Below are 22122 nucleotides of genomic sequence, written 5' to 3' on the forward strand. Positions count from 1 at the left end.
AGTTCTCACCAACACCCTTAATTAGCAATGATATTTTTAGAAAGACAACGTCTATGTATTACAAATAACTAATTTAACTTACTTTCTTAACTTTCTCAAATTAATCAACTAGTTCTTATAATTAAGATCGGATGTAGTATTTAGCTTTTTAATATCAAACGGGGACTTTTCATAAATCATAAAATTTATAGTATTTTGTTATACTATACGAAACCATCCTAGAATGGTACGTAGAATAGTGTGGTCGTAGTCATATACATACATACATACATATACATATATATAACCTGGTTTATTGCATGCGAATGAAGCAATGACGTTGAAAATATACTCATTCCGCTTTTAAATATAAGATCATTTTTATAGTGTAATTTACACTAAAAAAAGGTATTATATTTAGAATCAGAGGAATATTTAATTTCAGACGAAATCTAGTGATTTGGTTCTGGATTTCAAATCTTTGTTTCCATTCTAACAAATATATAGACAAAAATAAAAAAGAAGGTTATTTCTTTGGGCAGAAATAGAATGTTGTAGGTAGTAAGAGAGAAGCTTTTTTGGTCGTAAAGAAACACATTCCTTTGCCACTTTCTTCAATTCTCTGTCTTCGACTATTCGTGAAGATAAGTTTCCCTTCTTACTCCTATATGTCACCTGCAATTTAAAAATAAAAACTTATATGAATATTAATACCTTGACACTTCTTTAAAATAAATTATGAGATCTGAAAAAATCAAACTATTTATAACGTACAAATAATATGGATAGTGATGAGTTTTTTCATGACATTTTGATTACTATCAATATTATTAGTATTATTAATTGAATTCCGAATAAATTTTTTGTATCGAATTCTTTACAGAAAACTTATGAGCAATTTTCTCTCATTTTATTTTAGTTCAATTACATATCCCCGGTGTTATTTTTATGATTTATATAAACTTTCATCTTAAATTCAAAGTTGCATCCCATAATTTTTTTTTGGATCAATCATCGCATAATTTATCCAAAAAAAAAAGTCGTACTACACAAATCTCTCCCATGTTTTAAAATGTAATTTCCATCAATCTTTCAATTGACGAAATGTCGATAATACAGTTTAATTTTTTTAAAAAAATTATTTCATTCTGACACAAATATTTACATTAAATATCGCACAGCAAAATAAAAGCCCACGATTAGTAAAAGGACATGCACTACCGACACGATATGCATATATTTGTGCAATTTTTTTAAAGCTAATTGAACATAACTTGTTTGAAAGAACAAAATTAATTAATTCGTATGTGGAAAATTTTGTTTTTCAATCGTTTTCATGCAAACAATCATTCAAAAATTATACTGCCTCTGGTCATTAATATAAAATTTCATTTGATTTTTATTTTAATTCTAAATATAAGATTCTAATTTATTTTATTTTTTATATTTATACTTTTTTTAAGGTAGTTCTCTTAATAATAGTAATTCTAACCAAAACACTTAATTAGTAAAAATATTTTAAAAAAGACAATACTTATTTATTATAAATAACTAATTTAATTTGTTTTAATCTTCTTAAATTAATCAACTAATTCTTATATTTAAGACCGGAGTTAATATATTCTTATTTAATCCACCGACACATATGACGTGTTATTTGATTTTGTTGTCCTTTGCTTTTCTCCACTTTCAAACGTGGAGGCTCGTCGTTACCAACCTCTTAATATATGCCACATGGCGTGCCACCCACCGCTGTGCTCCACTTCGAAACTTTTTTGTTTTTTCTCCTTTTTTCTCTCCTCCCTTAAGCTGACTCTTAAATTGATTAATTAATAATAAAAAATAATAGTAATAGTAGTAATATATTTTTTTAGAAAAATGGCACTGATTCAACTAAGAAAAATTATGAGATTTGAATAAAAAAGTGTAATGATCAAATAAAATCTCATAACAAATAAGCGGTAAAGAGTGATAAATCCTTGTATAGAAAATAATAATATATTTATAATATTAAATTTTAATTATTGTGTTTGTAAAATTTTATAATGATTTTTCATTTGATTATAATTCTTTCTATCGTTATCATCGAATTTTTCTGCCACGACATTATACGAGATATGAATATATGATAATAACATGGGAATTGTTTGATCAAGGACCCTTACACTTGTTAACTAAAAAGAAAGTTAAACATTTTTTTCGCCAACAAAAAAGAAAGTAAAACTAAACTATCAAAGGGACCAACTTGGCATGTGTCCAGTGGCAGACCAATCAGATTTGCTATAGGGATTAAATGGGTGGGTCCAGTTTGATTAGCTTAATTACCATCTCGCTAAGTGGATTGAAATTCTGAGATCCAATTACCGGTTGAAATTAACAGTTTTGCCTCGTTTACTTTGGCATGTTAGGGAGTGTTTGGATAAAATCAAAACTATGATTTTATAAGTGTTTTTACGGTATACGAAGTAAATATATGGAGGAGTTTATCTCGATTTGTGAAAAAATGTTTTGAAAAATATTTTTCTTGACAACCAAACACCCCCTCAGACGAATTGAGATAAATATAATTATGTTTTATAAAAAAGAAAAATCAATTGATGCTGAGTCAACCATACCAGATCACATTTAATAATTCAAACAAATCGAACCATAATTAATTGTATGCTTATTGTATTACTAGACAACTGTACATTTATTATTTTTTGGACTGGGTAGGCTGGTAAACATACTGTAAGAAAAACTGCATATGGATTCTTATTATTACTTAATAAAAAAGCATGAAATATATATAAAATACTCATAAATCTAGAGTCATTTTTCTTGAAATCATCAATAATCAGTGAAAATTAATGTGACAAATAGATCTTATATTTAGGATTAAGATCAACTAATTAAATAATAGGTTATATATTAAGGACCAGAAGATTATATTTTATTAAACAGGTAAAAATCAACGAATCTTTATCTAAGTGTGATATGCTCGACCAAAACTTGTTCTGGCTGATGATTTATGAATGAGCACCGTCTTTATTGGTATGAGGATATTAAAATCAATCCTCATCAATTTCCTACTTAATTTTCTCCTGCGTGATGCCTTTATCAAGGGGGAAAAAAAAGAGTTTCATTTTCAATATTTAATTATTCAAGAAAACGTGCTAAGTCGGTAGAGGCCATAATAATTGAAGTTTTACTTTGTCAAAGGGATCTTCAAGAAGGAACTAATATATTTAATATTGTGTCCATATCAACGCAACAAAACTTGTGTATTATTTCCAAAGGAACCAGCTTAAAGTTTTAGTCCTATGACTATAAGAAAGCACTATCAATTAACACTATATTTGTCTTATCCTTTCTGATTTTTGTGTGCAAACTAAGACTGAATTGTTGTCACATGGATTTCAGCTGACGCCCGTTTTACATCTTCAGTGGCTTTAATTCAAAGGGATTATTCATTGCTGTGAAGCATGTTTTTTTTTTTTTTCCTTTTTTTCCTGATTGCTTCTGTAATCCTTACGATATATGACAACTTTAACTTCTTTAAAAAAAATAATAATTGCCAACATCAGCTTATCTACTCATATAAACTTAACCTCTTTAACAATAATTAGAAGCTCGTGAATTGAATAAATTATATTCATCATGTTGTCTCTAGTTGAATTTGGCAATGCTTCCATATGGCCTGTTGAAAATAAAATATGTATGTAAGAATTTATAACATTTTCTTTAAAATTTGAATTATGTGTCAACGTTTTTAAAAATTCTGTGAGTTGAGCTCGTAATTTTTTTCAAGTTTCAATTTATTACGAAATTTTAAAATTAAAATAGCTTTTATAACAAAATAAAAAATAGTTATACATAATTTAAAATTTAGAAAAAAAACGAAGAACTGACCCCTGAATTAAATTATGAGAAATGAATATGGTCCATATATTTAAAAAAATAAAATATTTTGTCTTTTTTTCTAAAATATCGACTAGAAAACAAATAAGTATGGTTTTGGCGTGGAACACAGCTGGGAGAACATAATATGCTGTAGCCGGATTTATTTGATGAACGTGAAAGTGACAGAAGCGAGAATCCGAATATAATATTTATTTTAATTAATTGGATGTGAATTTATTTTCTTGTTAAATCATAAAAATTGCTTTACCTATATTCTTATTGGGGTTTGGGAGCCCCTTGAATCACTTAAAAAATATTTTTCACATAAATAAAAAACAAAACTTCTCTAATTATCTCACATACTTATTTGATTTTGTAAAATTACTTTTAAAGAGTTAATTCAAATCATAAAGTAGTTAAGATTCAGCTGGGTAAGCTTTGGGGAAAACACTAAATATTTAACACAAGAATTCAAGCTTGAGATCTCTAATTAAACTATTACAATCTTCTACCATCTAAACCAAGGCTTTAGTAGTCATTATACATGTTATACATGTACAAATTATAGAAATTTTTTCAAAAGAAAGTTACATGATTTAACAAAATTTAATGAGAATTTTTGTAATTTACTGTGAGATTAAATACTGATTTGAAATGATTGTTTGAGAGATACATGCACGTAGGTTTATTATTATTAATAACTCGTAGTTTTATGACGTGGACTCTTTGCTGGATTCTTTACGCGCTTGTATAATCTTGACATTTTCTGTTATGATATCATTTCATTCGTTTTCGTTCTCGCTACTGCCCTGTGAGATCAAACATCAGTATCTTCACACCTCCATGATTGTTCTTCCTGAATCCAGAAAACCAAACCCTACAAATTATTACCTGGCGGCCAAAAACCCTCCAAACTACAAAAGTGACATTAGTTGAAGGGTCTTTTCCCAGATTTTGCTTAAGTAAACAATTAATTCCATCGTTTAAATTAAAAAATTAATTATGTGTGCCTTAAGTTTGAGTGTGTATATTTCTTAAAAACCTAGATGTTATGTTTAGATTAAAAAACCCCTTAAAATTACTAGCACTGTGATGGGGTTAGGTAAAAGAAATTCAATATATTTCCACTAAGATTTTGAATTCAAATTTTCTGAGTGGAAAAAAAATCTCACTAGTGATTAAGTTGACTGAAAGATATTTAATATTTTTTTGGAAATATATTAAATTTGATTTGCAAATAACAAAGATATCTGGTTGCTCAACCTTCTCCTTTGGGAATCTTGTGGTTTGAATATGAATCAAATAATGTTAGGTATGTGATTATTCTCACAATGAAATTTAAAAGTTATAGTCATTTTTCAGATATCAAGATTACGACAGAATTTTATTTTATAAAAAAGAATACTATCAAATTATAAGAAATTATTAATATTATTAAAACTTTAAAAGCATACTTTTCCTAAAATAAATTTTTTTTTCTAAAAAATAAATATTTGGAAAATTTTTAACATTCACGAATAATTATAATTATAATTTATTTTTACTATATATTTTAATTTAGGATTTGATTTTTAAATGTTATTTTTTAATTTTTGGCAAGTTTGCTTTTTCCTCTTTTTGTTGACTTTAATCACAAGCAATAACCTTTTTTTTTTTTTTTAGGGATACAGTTGCCCCTTTTTAAAAGATTTCACAGTTCAGAAATAGTTGGCTGTCTAGCCGTTGGCATGAAAGCCACGTATACCTATTCTTCCTCATCAACGAGAATACACAACCTATATAAATAAATATATATATTTAATAAATAAACACGCCAAAGCGTGTCCTTCATCCTCAAGAGCGGTGAAAGTCATTAAAATTGGCATATTTTCAATCAAGTCAAGAGATGCAAACTGATTTGCTGAATATTGTTGACAAAGAGAGGAATACTCACAAATATAATTCATATTTTGTTTGGCCAACATAATTTTTATATTTATATCCAAATGATTTATATATTATAGTGTGGTAATGTGATAAAGTCATTAAAACCACTGTGGTTTTGGATCTTCTGTGCTTGCCAGCTTTGCTTGAGGGAACATGGCTGCATATATAACTATGGACCCCGAAAATCATCAATAAAAACTAAAAATAAAATTTGAGGGAAAGAGGAGGCTCTGACTGCATCTTCTTCTCGGCTTTCTGGGTAAAGTAAGAATTTAGTTGGCAGAGATTGATAGGAGAAGTGGAGAGAGAGGGAGGGGGATGATGGAGGATCGGGGGCTTCTGCCGCTGGTGTTCATCAGCACCTGCATTCTGGGTTGGATGCTCATTGCTGTCAATGGGCAGACAGATCAAACTGATGGTCAGTATCTATCTTGTTTGACTTGATTTCCTACTTTACTCATTTTATGAATTCCCGGGTGTTCCTTCTACTTCGATAAATTTGCATTGTGCTAGAGTTCGGCTGAAGTTACTATTCACCTTGCTTGTTGTTTTAAATCATCTGCTTTGATCAGCTCTATCAAATTGTTGATAGATTACTTCGTCACATTGTGACTCAAGTTTAAGTGTCTCGGTTTTGGATTCAGTGAGAAGTTTTCCAGCTGATCCACTCGAGTGGCATCCGTTAATTCCCTCACAGATTATTACTGCTAATTCAGATGGCTGGATCTTTTGCTAGGGGGACTTCTTATTTTGCGTGCTTTCAGTTTCAACGAATAAAATTTTGTTTTCTTTTGTTGAGCTGTATGCTCTGTTTACAGTTCTGTCGGTGGATGGTTTCTGGGAATTTGTCACAGTCCTTCCCTGAGAACGTCGCTTTGATTGGAAAAGTTCTATGTGTAACTCATCGCTAACAGTTTTCGGGTTCTCATGATTAATTTCCTGTTCATTATTCAATTGAGTTATACACACGACACTGTTATAGATGGGTTCGCTCTTTTAGGTCCTCCCAGTTTCTTTACTGATCCAAGGATGGACCCAAGTCGTCTTCGTTCCGCGGGATTAAAGGCCGCCCCACACCCCCCCCCGGGGGGGCAAAAAAAAAAAAAAGAACAGCTGGATTGAAGGAAGCCAAAGTCTCAACCCCGATCTGTTGGCTGGTTATTGGCATTGTGTCATAGGTCTATGGCTAGCCGTGGGCATGTGGAAGTTAATTTCTGGAGCACCTTATCCACTAAAAATGGGGAAAGAAGAGACGGCTTTATCAACTAATAATCCATCAAGTAGTCGATGTATATATTACAGTTTTCGTTCGGTCAAATTTGCGTCTTAACATGTTGAATATACATTCAGAGTTCAAAAAGAGATACCTCTGGTGATGCGAAGATGCAGTTAAATATTCTTGGATGATGCACCTCCATTTTTGTTGCCATCCATGATATTGTTGGGTTTGCAGATTGATGTCCACATTGATCTTCTTGGCATTATGTTGATATTTTGTGAATTGATCTTCTTTGTATCATGTTGACTGATGCAAAAGGAGCTTAAAAGTTCTGTATAATTAACCCCAAAAATGCACTTCAATAGTGAATACTTGCTTGTGCCATCCAAAGTGGCCTAATGACTAATAAAGTGAGGTACTAAATCATACATGTATGGATTGAGGTGTTACAAGCCACCATACTGCTGCTTCCCTCCTTGACATTTGACAATGGCTTTATTCCTAGTAGGCATCAGCAAGCTCTTGCGTCATGAGGCCGAATGATTTAATGATTAATAGTACCGGTATTGTTAACCTTAAGATTTGGTAGTCCCCCTTACGTTTAACTTCAAACTTTTAAATGTTTCTCAGGCCTGTATAGCATACTTTGTCCCATATATATCTTGATATGGGATTTGATGTATCACACAAAGTGATTTTAACCATTTAACTAAGTCATCTTGTGAGATTTTTTTCATTTGTTGAATCATCGGTCAGGAACATCCTATAACATAGTAATTATAGGAAAGCTTGTAGAGCTTAGATAAGCTTATTTCACTTATTTGCTTCATATGATTCTTATCTGAAATAATCGTGTATTTGTTTTTCTTTTCAAATTTGCCTCTCCACATTTGTCCAGCAGCATCCTCTTTGACGCTTTCAAGATTTTCTGTTTTCACTAACTAGCTATCTTATTTCTGAATGTTTGGTGCAGTTGCCGCTTTGCAGGCTATGTTTACTGGTATGAACTCACCCTCCCGGCTAGGTTGGCAAGCAAATGGTGGTGATCCCTGTGGACAGCCTTGGAAAGGCATTACTTGCTCAGGCAATAGAGTTACAGAGATGTAATATCTCACTCTTCCTTGGACTTCATATCACTTGACTGTTAATTATTTTTGGTGCTGATTTCTGATGGAAATTCATTTATCTTATCAGTAAGTTGCCTAATCTTGGATTATCCGGATCATTCGGTTACCAGTTACAAACCATGACATCTGTGACCACCCTGTAAGATTCATGATCTCATTCGTCATATATCTGATTTTATGTGTATTAGTATTTGTTTACTGAGTTCGTAAATTTTGCAGAGATATGAGTCACAATAATTTTGTAGGTGCCGTACCATACCAACTTCCACCAAATTTGCAGAGATTGTATGTTTCTGTATACATGTGCCTCACAATTATTTATTTCCTCTCTTTTATTCCGATATTATGATTTTTAAAATTGTTTCTTTCTATGTAGAGATCTCTCCAATAACCAATTCACTGGGAGTTTGCCGTATTCGATTTCTGACATGGCTTCTCTTACATACCTGTGTGTAATAAATTATTTTTCATTCTCATGATTATACTTTATCGTCCCCCTTTACGAGCAACGGGAGTTAATTTTTTTAATTCTTTTTGGGGAATGCAGAAATGTTGCTCACAATCAACTACAGAATGGACTGAGTGACACGTTTCAAAAGCTTTCTAAGCTAGCCACACTGTAAGATTTCCTCTCGCAATAGTCTCTATATAAATTGGAATAGTCTCTATGGATGTCATGTTAAGCTAGCCAAATTGGAAGTCTCTATATAAATTGGAATAGTCTCTGAGTGTCTTCTTCTTCCTCTTCTTCCCTCTTTTTTTTTTTTTTTGGCATACCGCTATGAATGTCATGTTAAGCATGAAATATTAACCATATTCAGCCTCAATATAATTTTATGTTACTAGTTGTGAATTCAATCACCATTATGCACTGAAAATGTTAAAGCATCATAATATTGTTTCTGATTGCGTATTTAGTCTGTACTCTGTAGTTCCCTGCCTCTTCTCGCTTGTGCTACATGTAGTTTTAAGAATTTTCAATATTACCTACTTCAGTCTTCATAACTGAGGCTTCTTTGGAAGGCTAATGAATGTAATGAATACTACAACTTGGTTCTATTGAAAAGAAGGATGCGAAGACTTGTTGTCGGCCATGACTTAAGAACAAGTGACTGAAAAATTTGTTGCTTGTTGCAGGGATCTCTCTTTCAATTCTCTGTCAGGCAGCCTTCCTCAGAGTTTCAGCTCACTTTCAAGCATGAACAACATGTAAATGCCTAACACTTATTTTTATTCATTTTTTTTAGCGTTTTGCATCCTATTAATTAGATTTTTTGTTTTCTTGTCTACCTTTGCTCAGGTATCTGCAAAACAACCAGTTTGCAGGGACTATTGATGTCCTCGCCAATCTGCCTCTTGATAGTCTGTACGTTATGTATAAAAATAAACATATAGGAGTCTTACATCCTGTTTTTGCTTAGAAGTGCCTTCAAACAATTTATATTTATCATCTACAATGCTTCCTAGGAATGTGCAGAACAACCGTTTTACAGGCTGGATACCAGAACAGCTGAAAAGCATTGACCTCCAGTAAGCATTGTTGTCATCAGTAACAGGGTTACTATAGATCTGTTTCTTTATATAAAAGTTTCTATGAAATTTAAAAATTTTGTTCAAACTTAATGACAGGACATCAGGAAATACGTGGAACTCAGGTCCTGCCCCTCCTCCACCTCCTGGGACGCCCCCTGCAAGGAGAAGGAACCGGCATCACAACTCTGATGGAAGTAATAGCTCTTCAGATGGCACCAGCGGTGGGGAGAAAAAATCTGGTATAGGAGGCGGCGGTATTGCTGGAATAGTGATCTCCATCCTTCTTGTTGGGGCGGTAGTTGCTTTCTTTTTGGTGAAAAGAAGATCCAGGAAGTCATCTCCAGATATAGAAAAGCTCAACAGTGAGCCTTTTGCTCCTCTCAATTCAAACGTAGCGCATGGTAATTTGAGCCTTTTGCATCTTGCAGACTGTTGACAAATTCTTCTCTCTATTATCTTGAGGTGGTCGTATTTTCATGCTTTATGTTCTGAGTCGTATTTTTATGCCTTATGTTCTAACCTATGGGTAAAACATTTTCTTTTTATTTTAAAATATTCACCCCTATAGGTAATTATATCTGTAGCAAGCTTCTGCTTCCTTCTCTTCATGCTCTTCATGATAAATGAACTTGACAATGTTGGTGCATATTTGTTCTGTGACATAGTAGAAATTACTTCAGCACTTTTCTAGGGGAAGGATTTCTTAATTCCTAACAATCTATCTAGCCTGTGACTAGAAGAGTTTCAAGTATTTGTAATCAAGCTAATTTGATCAAGTTTTGTTCGTTTAGCACAAAAACATTATTTGCCGGTCTTTCGTAATTAGGTTCTCTCCAAATTACTGTAAACAATCTAATATTACTCCTCCAGTTCTTGTGCTGCTGCAACTTATTAGTTCTTGAGATTGCATTTCTGTTGCAATGCAGAAGTGAAGTCTGTGCAACCTCCCTCTGTAGTTGACATGAAGACATTTGATACGTCCGCCTCAGTAAATATTAAACCCCCACCTATTGAACGTCACAAATCATTTGATGAAGATGAATTTTCCAAGAAGCCAATTATTGTCAAGAAAACTGTAAAAGCTCCAGCAAATGTGAAATCATATTCTATAGCAGATCTACAGATCGCCACTGGGAGCTTCAGTATGGATCACCTCCTTGGGGAGGGATCTTTTGGGCGTGTTTATCGGGCTCACTCTGATGATGGAAAGGTATCCTCATTTATTATTCTTTTGACCCTGCATTAATGTCAAAATTTGGTTGGAAAGACGCAATGATTCCATAGTTGCGCCATTATCTTGTATTTTGCATAGAATTTGACTGGTTGAAAAGTTAGCCTAAGAAAAGCATTCTTTTTCTCCACACATCGATTTCCCCCAAAATAAAAAGATTAAAAAAAAAGGAAGAAGTTTAGCCGTCAGAGAAGTCTTAGAATTCTGTGTGCATGTGGGCCCCCTTAAGTTCCCAATGTATGCCGTGGTAGTTTTTATAACTGACCAATTCTTGTGTCTATGCATGTGATTTAGATATTAATGATTTTGACTCTTTTGGCGAAATTTTTGTAGGTTCATGCTGTGAAGAAAATTGATTCATCTATCCTTCCCCATGATTCAGAAGATTTTATGGAAATAGTTTCAAACATCTCCAAGTTGCACCATCCAAATGTAACAGAGCTTGTTGGTTATTGTTCAGAGCATGGACAACACCTCCTAGTCTCTGAGTTTCATAAAAATGGATCGCTACATGACTTCCTTCACTTACCAGATGAATATAGCAAACCATTAATATGGAATTCCCGTGTCAAGATTGCTTTGGGGACTGCACGTGCTTTGGAGTAAGTTCATAGTGGGTTAATGGGTTGAAGATCCTGATGTTTCCTTTTCTAAAGAAGTTTTCCATTGTTGCATGATATTTGCTTGACGATACAACTCTAGTTTTCCTAGACCTATTAGTTTTTGCTTGCCCTGGCTTTCCCGTTTCTCTCCTATTGTTCCTGTTTTGTATATTTTACTTGATTTAGGATGTATTTTTCTACGTCTCTCTGCATAATTTTTCTTTTTTTGGGGTAAATCGTGTCTCTGCATAACTTTATTGTGTAAAAGTAAGGCATATAACGAAGGCTATCAAGTACTAATGTCTGTGTTATTCAATGTTTGAATCTCAAGGTCGTCAAAGTAAGAAGATAGTTTGAATTTTCGACTATTTATTTAAGCGTAATCAATGGTACGTAAAATAACACGAATGTACTCACTAATGTTTTTTCTAGGTACCTGCATGAAGTTTGTTCACCATCAGTTGTTCATAAGAATATTAAGTCGGCCAACATATTGCTTGATGCGGAGCTCAATCCTCATCTCTCGGACTCAGGATTGGCAAGCTATATTCCGAATGCTGACCAGGTGATTTTAGTATTTTTGGAACTTTAAGAAGTCAATGCCTTTTTAATTGGATTTAAGAAAAGTTGCATTTGGCTGTGGTATTTTTTAATAAATATTATTTATTTTAGGCGCTATTGCTTATTCTCATTCAGTATGTATAGTCATTCTCTTTTCTGCGAACCTATTTTCTTCGTGGATGTCGCCATACATCTGGGGTATTGTATGAGTAACCTTTGCTGCTAGTTATCGGTTGCCAACTTGTGTGAATAGGTATATAGGGTCTTCCTGGCAATATGAATGCTACTGTGCAATTGTTTCATCTTATGGATGCAATGAGAGATATCAGAATGCTCTTAACAAATATGCATTTCCCTCTTCACCTCTTGCAGTGACATTTGGCTTAGACATTAAAATGATTAAAAGTTCTTAATTTTCATCTAATATTCAGGTCTTGAACCGTAATGCTGGATCTGGGTATGATGCACCTGAAGTTGCTTTGTCTGGTCAATATACTTTGAAGAGTGATGTTTACAGCTTTGGAGTTGTTATGTTGGAGCTTCTTAGTGGACGGAAACCATTTGAGAGGTAAATGATCGAAATACCTTAACATGGCATTTTTCCCCACTTGCCCACGTGTGCTGACAGAACATGCTGGACATCATGAATACGAAAATATATCAATAAATTGTTAAAAAAAAAAAATTGAAGTATGCCTTTATTTAACCCGAGTCGTGGCTTCAAGCTTTCAACAGGCAGCCTTGCTCATAATCTCTATTCCGGTCATGACAATACTGACCAGTCTGGCGTAATGGTAGTTTCTGGAATCATGGGAAAAACCTACCGTCGTTGCATATGTTATTTTGAAATAATCGGAGAAACCATGTCTTACCATTTTTGGGTTGTTAACACAATTCTTGATTCTAAACAGCACAAGGCCAAGATCCGAGCAATCTCTGGTGCGGTGGGCAACACCTCAACTCCATGATATTGATGCATTGGCTAAAATGGTTGATCCTGCTCTGGAGGGGCTATACCCCGTTAAGTCCCTTTCTAGGTTTGCTGATGTCATTGCGCTGTGTGTTCAGGTAATGTCAGTTATATTGCACTTAGCATTCTTGTTTTTTCTGAGAAGGGCTTTTGATGCTGAGCTATAAAAAAAAAAGTCCTCACTTGTTATGTTTTGATTGAAAAGCTTATGCCCAGCATCTTAAACTGTATCCAAGCACTCCCCCCCCCCCCAAAAAAAAAAAAGAAAGAAAGAAAAATGCTCAAAAAGCAGGAAAATAACTGAACGTCTAAAATGGATTGTGAATTGTGATGCTTGGTCTCTAACACTTCATTTCTGAGCAGCCGGAGCCTGAATTCCGACCACCTATGTCAGAGGTGGTTCAAGCATTGGTTCGCTTAGTGCAGCGAGCTAACATGAGCAAGAGGACATTTGGACCAGATCAAGGAGGATCCAATCGAGGAGGCGACGATCAAGACACACAAGATATGTAAATTGGAATAGAACCTGTGCTTGTAAAATGACAATAATAGTATTTATTTATTTTCATTTCTTTTTAACCCCTCAGCGATACCTCTTTGCGGGTCAGATTGATTTCTGTTTTGATTAACAGGGTTGGACAATTGGTGCTGTATTTTGTTTAAGTTCTTTCATTGTTGATATTAATATGCAATAATGATTAAACTGGTTCCAATTCTTAAGCTCTGTTGAGAACTTGAGAATTGAGATTGATGATTGCCTTCCTTCTCACCCTACTTGTTTTTTTTGGCTCAACTACAATTATTAGTAATTTGGGTTGGGCCGGTTCATTAAGCACAGATATGATCCATTTCTGAGGTTTAATTAAAAGAATGAGGATTATATTTAGATGTTCCCTTGGTCATCAAGTTTCTTAATAAAAGTTTGACGGAGAAATTTGCTCGAGACACAATGGTTGCCTGAAGCTGAAAAATGTGTTTGCTAATTTTCATTGACAAATTACTACCTTCAGTCCTTAATTTATCACCTATTTAATTAATTTATGTGCATTAAAAAAATAGTTAAATTAGTTTTTGTTGATTTTTTAAAAAATACTTTTTAAAATTATTTGCATTGAAATCACTTTTTAATGCGAATTAGCTTAACATGTGGAATAGTTTGAAGTTTGGGCAAAAAATAACAAGTATTGACAGTAAAATAAATGGAGGTCTTATATTTAAAATCAAAATTATCATGTAACTAATTCTTTACAGTAGAGGTTGAAAATAGTAAAATTGGAAGTAGAAGAAGAATAAAAGTACATTAAGTTTTCTCCATATTTTAGCATGGTTTAATGATGATTAGGATCATTGGTTCATGTGCCGTCGTGTTTATTAAATTATGGTTATTTCACTCGTGAATTTTGTGCATCACACGAGGAAATTTACTAGTTTTGAATTAAAAATCTTAAATCATATAAACACTTTTAATTTTTAAATTTTTATTAAAATGTGAAAAAATGTTTCAAACTTGAGAGTAACCCGTATTATTTATCTATTTATTTATGAATTATCAATATTTTAACTATGGGATAATTATTGAAAAAGTACCTCTGACATTTATTGTCATCACAATAGTCCTAGTCATGAGCAGAATCATCTGCCACGTCTACCAACACGTCATCCTGAGGTCCATGTATCATCATCCACATCACAGGACGTCAGCTGTTCATCCTAATCAGCAGTACTGTCATTGGCACTTTTTCTGTCATGTCATTCAGATATCCTAGTCATCCGCAAGGTCAGTGACCGTGTCATGTCACACGTCAGCTTATGCGCTAGTCATCAACACTCATTTGACACGTCATTAATTAATCAGCAGCCATGTCGACTGACATGTCACCCAAACGTCTGGGTCAAGCTGAGTCCGTCAGCAGCATTAGTAAATGGGCCAACGGCTGGCCCAAATCTAGTCATTTGATGACGTTCTGCTATGGGGCGGGGTGCCATTATTCATTACTCATTTTTATGAAGCCTGTTTTTTTGGGCCAAATTTTGAGAAGGCTTTTATATCCTTTTTCTCCATCTTGAACCCACAGCTATAAATTTTATTTTATACCAAAGAAAAACCTTACATTTTTTTTAATTTTATTTCTATTATAACCCTCACATTGGTTTTTTTTTTCTTTTTTCAATTAATATTTTTCCTCTAGCGTGATCAGATTAAAATACCTAACAAAGAACTGAAGATTGAGAGATCAAAATTAGAAAACTGAAATAAATTGAAGAGTACTAGCTTCAGTTAAAGCTTATCAGATGATCGGTGCCAAGCCCAAGTTATTCCATTCCCACCACACTTCTGAAGCTTCTTTGGGAGAAAACTTTTCAGATAAAAATTTCCAACTCTCAGTCAACTTTATGAAACATTTCAAATGACATTTAATAGTCTGTTTTGAAGTTTGGTTATCTCCAAAAAAAAAAAAAAAAACCGTTATGTCTAATAAGCCTCCTCTTAACAAAGCATAATCCTCTATGGTTCTCATACTAACCGACATAAACTGTTTATGATATTTCTGTTAAGGGCAGAAGCTGACAATTGTAATGATTCAAATCAATTGAAGAATAACATTTCGGCAAAAACATTAGTTACATGGATGTTTCAACAGAACTATCCTCGTAGATACAAGTTCACACAGATGAATCTAACAATCTGCTCATGAAAGAACCATATGCTACCGCAATTTTCACAGGAAAATATTACACGTGCTTATATGGTTTGACTAAAAGCAGGGAAGGGAAAAGAACAAACTCAGTTGTAGACCATGTACTTGGGAGTTGCACTGAACTTTTGGTACCCTTTAATAACTTTATTCACCGCATCGAGGAAGTCCTTCTCTGTCACAGTTTTCCTTCGGGCGCGGATAGCATACATGCCAGCTTCAGTGCATACACTCCTTATATCAGCTCCTGGAGACAAAAAGTTATCTCGAGTCAAAATACTCATAACTGAAAATAAGAAAAAGGAAAGGAAGCTGCAGAAACCCTCCAAACCTGAACACGTCAAACATAGAAAGCAAGCCAAGTGGAACAATGACTTCAATGTTTGATAGTTGAAAAGCAAGTGCTAAAGCACGAACAGTCAAATACTTTTAGGGGTTTCTTACCAGTGGAATTTGGGCAAAGGCGAGCAAGAAGTTCAAATCGGATATCCCTCTCACAGTTCATGGTTCTTGTGTGTATCTTGAATATCTGAGTCCTGCTCTCTAAATCAGGGAGACCAAACTCAACCTTACGATCCAAACGCCCAGGTCGAAGCAGGGCAGGATCTAGTGTGTCAGGCCTATAATTTGTGCAAGGAGCCATTAATATTAACTAATTGGCCGCCCTCAGATGCAATGCTTCATTTAAAGAATGTATGCTACGAGCAATTGTACAAAATGCAATGAAAGTGCAAGTTTCGGGAAGGCCCATATTCAGGAATATAATGACATGCTCCTCCGGTCCTTAATATAGGACCCAATTCTTGAATTGGTTTTGGTCTTAAATATAAGACCCATTTCTCATATTTATCAATTTTTTCTAGATTACCCTTATAGATACTCCATCAACCATAATCAAATAGAAGAGGGAGAGAAGGTATTAAGAAAAATGATTATGGTGTTTTAGGAAAAATGTGACACTTTTCTTATAATTAACTAACTTACCTAACTTTTTTAATCTAATCAAATTAGTTAAATGGGTTTTATATTAAGGACCGGAGGAGTATTCCAATTAAAGATACACCATAAAGCTTCAATTTTTTTTTCTCAAGTTAAAAAGGTTAAAATATCCGCAATTTTAGAGGGTGAATCGTTTCCTTTTCTTTCGTTTTTTTAATTTAAAATAACTCTTGTAGTCATTTAGGGTTCAACCAAAAAAAAAAAAAAAGGCAGGCTCACAAATGTCAGTCAGTTTAGGTAGTGGGAAGAACAAAAGTTACCTTAAACGTGATATGATGGCAAGTAAAAAACAATTATAAAGGAAAAAGAAACGTTTCACAGTGAACATAGGCACCTAAAATGAATGTAATTAAAGGAAATCTTAAGAAAAATATAAGACTGAGATTAATTAAAAAAAAATGATACGTTATGTAAACCATAAATTCCAACCTGTTTGTTGCCATCAAAACTTTGATATTTCCACGAGCATCAAACCCATCGAGCTGATTCACAATTTCAAGCATTGTGCGCTGAACCTCATTGTCCCCACCAACACCATCATCAAAACGGGCACCTCCAATTGCATCAACTTCATCAAAAAACACAATACATGCCTTCTTTGATCGGGCCATCTACAGGAAGGAAAATTTTGGTCAGAGGATATCAGGACGTCAAAACAATTACTAAAACAAGATCAAAGATTTTAGATGTTGACCTGAAATAGCTCGCGAACCATCCGAGCCCCCTCACCAACATATTTCTGAACCAGCTCACTTCCAATGACCCTAATGAAACAGGCATCAGTTCTATTAGCCACAGCCCGGGCCAACAGCGTTTTGCCAGTGCCTGGTGGGCCATAGCAGAGAACACCCTTTGGAGGATCAATTCCAAGCTTGACAAATTTCTCTGGATGAAGCATAGGAAGTTCAACCACCTAGAAGGGGAAATTTTAAAATTAGCGCCACATCCTGTCTTCTCTTGGTTATTAATACTTATAGATGAAACTTTTTTCAATCACTTACTTCTCGCATCTTTTCAATCTGCTCCTTACAGCCACCAACATCATTATATGTCACATCTGGCTTCTCTTCAACCGTCATCATGGTAACACTTGGATCAATTTTTGGAGGCAAAGGAATCTGAATCTGGTATTTATTTCTATCAACCCTGCAATGATAGAGTGAAGGTCAATAAAAGATTATACTGATGTGCCCTCATCTCTTGGTAATATTTTGACACGAGTAACCAACAAGGAACATACCCAACACGCATTCCTTCCTCTATGTCAGTGGGAGAGACTTTGTCACCCAGCCCAACAACAAACTGTCAATCATAAAAAGATCACATTAGACACAGTTACTGAAGGAAAGAAAGTGAAGGTGCAGCTGCACTGGCATGCATACGAAAAAACTTATCACCAAGTGATATCTTGAACAAGTGAAGCAGGACTTAGTGTTTAAAAAAAAACCAGTGCACATGATACAGAGCACAAAAAATTGCTACAGATAAGTGCACCTTTGCAATCTGCTTAACATTGATAACATATTTGGCATCTTCCGAGTTTGGATTAATTATCTTTGTGCACCTGGCCACCTATTCAATCAACAGTCACAGTTAGCAGTTCCTACAAATACATACATGCATATATATTTATATATATAACATTTTGAAACTGGAAAAAAAAATTTAAAATACAACCTGAAGAGGCTGTTCCTCCTGCATCATTTGCTTATCAGAAACAAGATCCCACTGACTTGGTGCAGCCAAACCAGTATCAGACTCCTTAATACCTGGACATTATAAAAAGTACGTCAAGTCAAAGAATCCAGATGTCATTAGCATGCAGTACATGCAACTACGAAAATCAGTAGAAATTACAGCACAAACAGCATAGGAACAAGATTTCAAATAAAAATGGAATATATCATCTGATTAAGAGGGTACATAAACTTTATAATAAAAAAAAACGTAAGAATAGCCACACAAGATAAGCGCATAACAAAGATACTAATAGGGAAATAATATCCATATTTTAGACAACTAAAACAAAAGGCAATATGGAAACACATTAGCAAGATATGCCGCTAGCACATGAACAAGAACTAATAAAGTGTCATTCCTTTTGAACTAGCATGTAATGTATGCATATAGTTTGGCCTTCAGGAATTCATCAACGAGATCCGACATTGCAGGCGATGGTCTGATAACCGCTACAGTCACCATGATATAGAAATTATAAACACAGAAGCAGCAGCATATGCATGTGAAATTAATTTACTCAGACATTCATAAATAATGATGATTATAAACAAAAATGCACATGCACAGGCACACTAATATATAATTAGAGAATACATCCCAAATCACATTGCATTTTTTCAATAACTGAATACATTGGTTTGCATCTCAATGAGATAAGAAAGGAAATGGTAAACATACCACATAAATCATTGACTTTCTTTGCCTTCTCTTTGATCTCCTTCTCTGTCTTTTTTGTACTTGTGGAATAAGGTCCCAGACCCTGCACAAACCCATATTTTCTTCTAAAATAATTTCTACAGACTAAGGATGAGGTAATACCAATAATAGAATATTAGAAGAGGCACGACATATGCGTTCCAATATAAGTTTAGCCATTGAACAACCTAAATCACAGGGGTGGCTCGTGGCAATGAGATACCAATATCACTTGCCTTACATATTAAGAGGATGAGCGGAATCTCAGTTACTCTATAAAAAATAACAAAAGCTGAATATTTTCTCAGGTGTCTTCAAAATTCAAACATGTATGAAGAAGACCATTGAAAGCCGTAAAGAGGATGGATCAGATAACTTGAACTGCTCCAAAAGAGGGATAGAGAAAGACCGAATGGGACCTCTTGGTCAACAATATCTCCAAAGATTTGATTGTTAATAGCAGCGTGGTGCAATCCATTTGGCTGACCTACCTAGTGGGACAAAGCTTGTTGTACTGTCTGGGAAAACCTCCGGATTCACATTACTGTGCAAGCAACTAAGGCATCCCCAATGCCAAAATTCATCACTGATAACGTCCAAAACCTAATGCATCTACAGTCATGAATATGTAGGATATAATTTTATCTGTTGGCAGATAATAAATAAACCTAACTCCCCAATCTTGACATCCAGCAAGTCTAACTAATCCGGGAAGAGGGCCAAGGAGAAGGAAAACCCTTCAACTTTCACAAACAGTATTCCTAAAGCCAATGAGAACCTCAAATTAACCGCATTAAACCGACCCGCACCGACTATCAAGATTAGGTAATGACACCTAGCTAATTACAGTACAAAGTGGATGAATAGTAAATTGGCTACATGTTGGGCGGCATAAAAAAGCCGATATAAATTCTTGATGAGACCCATCAGCAGTAAGTTGAACAAAGCTTGAACTGCGATTGAGCTGAGGTAACACTGAAAATAATACCCAACGAAAATCGAAGAGTCGAGCATGTACGTAGATCCAAAAAACCTAAAATGATAGAGCAAAAGGCCGACAATAAGAGATTTCGAGAACACTTACATATGTTTTGAGCAGGGCAATGTCATCCTCGTCAAGGGGACGGGACTTCTTCTCGTCCTTGATGTCGTCCTCGTGATCGGGGGCCATCGATGTGATTCTTCCGAATTTGGTTTCCCCTCAGACAAAGATGTAAACTTTCTCCAGTTTACTTGAGAGGGAAGTCGAGACTGAAACTATGATTCTATTTTGGGTTTAGCTGGTCTTTTATGCAAGGGCACGGTGGTCTGCGAATCCGAGAAAGAGAAGCTAGGAAGGAAAACGAAGCGGGATTGCTCGTTTAAAAGCCACGGCGACGGGAGAGAAACCGGTGCTAGGTGACTTTCCATGCAAGAAATATATTCATATTTTTTTCCAAACAAAAAAATATTTTTATATGCACCTATGGTATTTTTACAATTTTTTTCATATTATATGTTTTGTTAATGGGAAAAAAACCAAATAAAGATCCCTAAATTACTAAAATTATAAGAAGGTCACCTAAAAATTGCCATGAGACCCAGTTTCATATTATAAATATGAAATCTTAGTGAAATGTTTGAAATGCCTCAGTTAAGTGTGATTTGGTCTACTGAAATTTTTATTCTCTAAAGTGAACTTGATTTTTCTTTCTATAGTCAACTTGTCATTTGGCATACCCTCTGTCAAGTTGTGATTGGTTTACTGAAGTGGTATTCATCAAAGTGAACTTGTCGTTTCTTATAGTCAATTATTATTTGGCTGAGTGGCATTTCAGATATATTATCAAGATTTTCATATTTGCAATATGAGATCGAGTCTTTATTTGTTATTTTCTAAATGAGGATCTCATATATAGTTTCACATATTGAGGGTCTTTTTGTCATTTTTCCTTTGTTATTAACTGTATTCTTTTCTCGCGAAAGTAAAGTAAACGCAGGTGACTTGGTTGTGGGCACCAAAAAAAAACACTTCAAAGAATATAGAAAGAATTTTACCGGGTTATTTATACATTACTCATCAATAAGTCTTTATATTGACAACAAAATTCAACATTATGCTCTAGTGGGTAAGAACGGCAATAGGACCAGGTGTTAATTATTCTATAAGAACTCATTGATTTTTAACCTCTTCTTTTAATGAAAAATATGTTTGAGAAATTTTAGGATGATTATTATGGTTTTTTTCCTTTTTAGTGACATGATTTTTGTGATAATATGATTATTCATTTAGTTTAATAAAATCAGATATTGAAATAGAAGAATGCAAACATGTTTCAACGATGTAGGGCTTGTTCTCTTTCCACATAGTAGTTGTGAAAGGCATAAGTTTCTTTCCATGGTAACAAAATAGACTTGGCCTATCAACGAAGTTGAACCTAAAAAAAAGAGTTAAACTAATATTTGAATCTTCACGACAAGTGCCACATTAGCAGCTAAGGTGACATGTCAAAAACGCTACAAATGGTTTAAGAACCATAACTTGTGCCTAATTTCATCCTATGACGATATATGAAATTTTTAGAATATTTTTTTTATTGCATCTCCTCATTTTCAAAAATCTTGATTAGTTTAATAAGTTTAAATAAACAAATTAAGGAGTGTTTGATTTAACTTATTTTAAGATATTTTATGTTATGTACAGCGAATATATGAAAAATTTTGTTTTGATTTTTTTTTGAAAGAATATCAAACACCAAAATTCTAGAAGTGTTTTTTCACCTATAAAATTTTAGTATTGACAAAATTTCATGCCAGAATAATCTTAATAATAAAATGAATAAAATTCTTAAGAGCTTGAAATTTTTCATAAAATCCAAGGTTTGAATTGCAAATGAAAAATCGCATAAAAAAATATACAATCAAACTGTGATTTTAAAAGTGATTTTATGATATATAAAACAAGAAGGTGGTTGGAATTTT

At 33.9% G+C, this 22122-nt stretch overlaps 2 protein-coding genes and 1 long non-coding RNA gene across 3 annotated transcripts; 1 reads left to right on the plus strand and 2 right to left on the minus strand.

Annotated features, from left to right (window-relative positions):
• The first annotated feature begins 6001 nt into the window (after positions 1–6001).
• Positions 6002–13804, plus strand: LOC114753185 (protein STRUBBELIG-RECEPTOR FAMILY 7-like). Its single transcript, XM_028941846.1, has 16 exons — positions 6002–6205; positions 7980–8109; positions 8201–8272; positions 8353–8418; positions 8510–8581; positions 8681–8752; positions 9271–9342; positions 9434–9499; positions 9601–9663; positions 9763–10067; positions 10593–10876; positions 11231–11499; positions 11932–12064; positions 12492–12628; positions 12972–13128; positions 13394–13804. The coding sequence occupies exons 1-16, from the start codon at positions 6106–6108 to the stop codon at positions 13541–13543; spliced, it is 2148 nt and encodes a 715-aa protein (XP_028797679.1). The 5' UTR covers positions 6002–6105; the 3' UTR covers positions 13544–13804.
• On the minus strand, positions 8676–8969 carry LOC114753186 (uncharacterized). The gene is made up of 2 exons (XR_003740976.1): positions 8911–8969; positions 8676–8796 (listed from the first exon to the last, which is right to left on the minus strand). It is a non-coding gene; the product is annotated as an uncharacterized LOC114753186 (long non-coding RNA).
• Positions 13805–15539: 1735 nt separating the features above from the next.
• LOC114753189 (26S proteasome regulatory subunit 7) lies at positions 15540–20332 on the minus strand. Its single transcript, XM_028941848.1, has 10 exons — positions 20246–20332; positions 19144–19225; positions 18403–18494; positions 18220–18297; positions 17966–18027; positions 17727–17871; positions 17420–17638; positions 17155–17336; positions 16171–16346; positions 15540–15973 (listed from the first exon to the last, which is right to left on the minus strand). The coding sequence occupies exons 1-10, from the start codon at positions 20330–20332 to the stop codon at positions 15816–15818; spliced, it is 1281 nt and encodes a 426-aa protein (XP_028797681.1). The 3' UTR covers positions 15540–15815.
• Between the last annotated feature and the right edge of the window lie 1790 nt (positions 20333–22122).

This window comes from Neltuma alba, unplaced genomic scaffold, assembly GCF_004799145.2.
Source record: "Neltuma alba isolate B1F8T4 unplaced genomic scaffold, ASM479914v2 tig00007759_pilon, whole genome shotgun sequence".
Classification (NCBI taxonomy): domain Eukaryota; kingdom Viridiplantae; phylum Streptophyta; class Magnoliopsida; order Fabales; family Fabaceae; genus Neltuma; species Neltuma alba.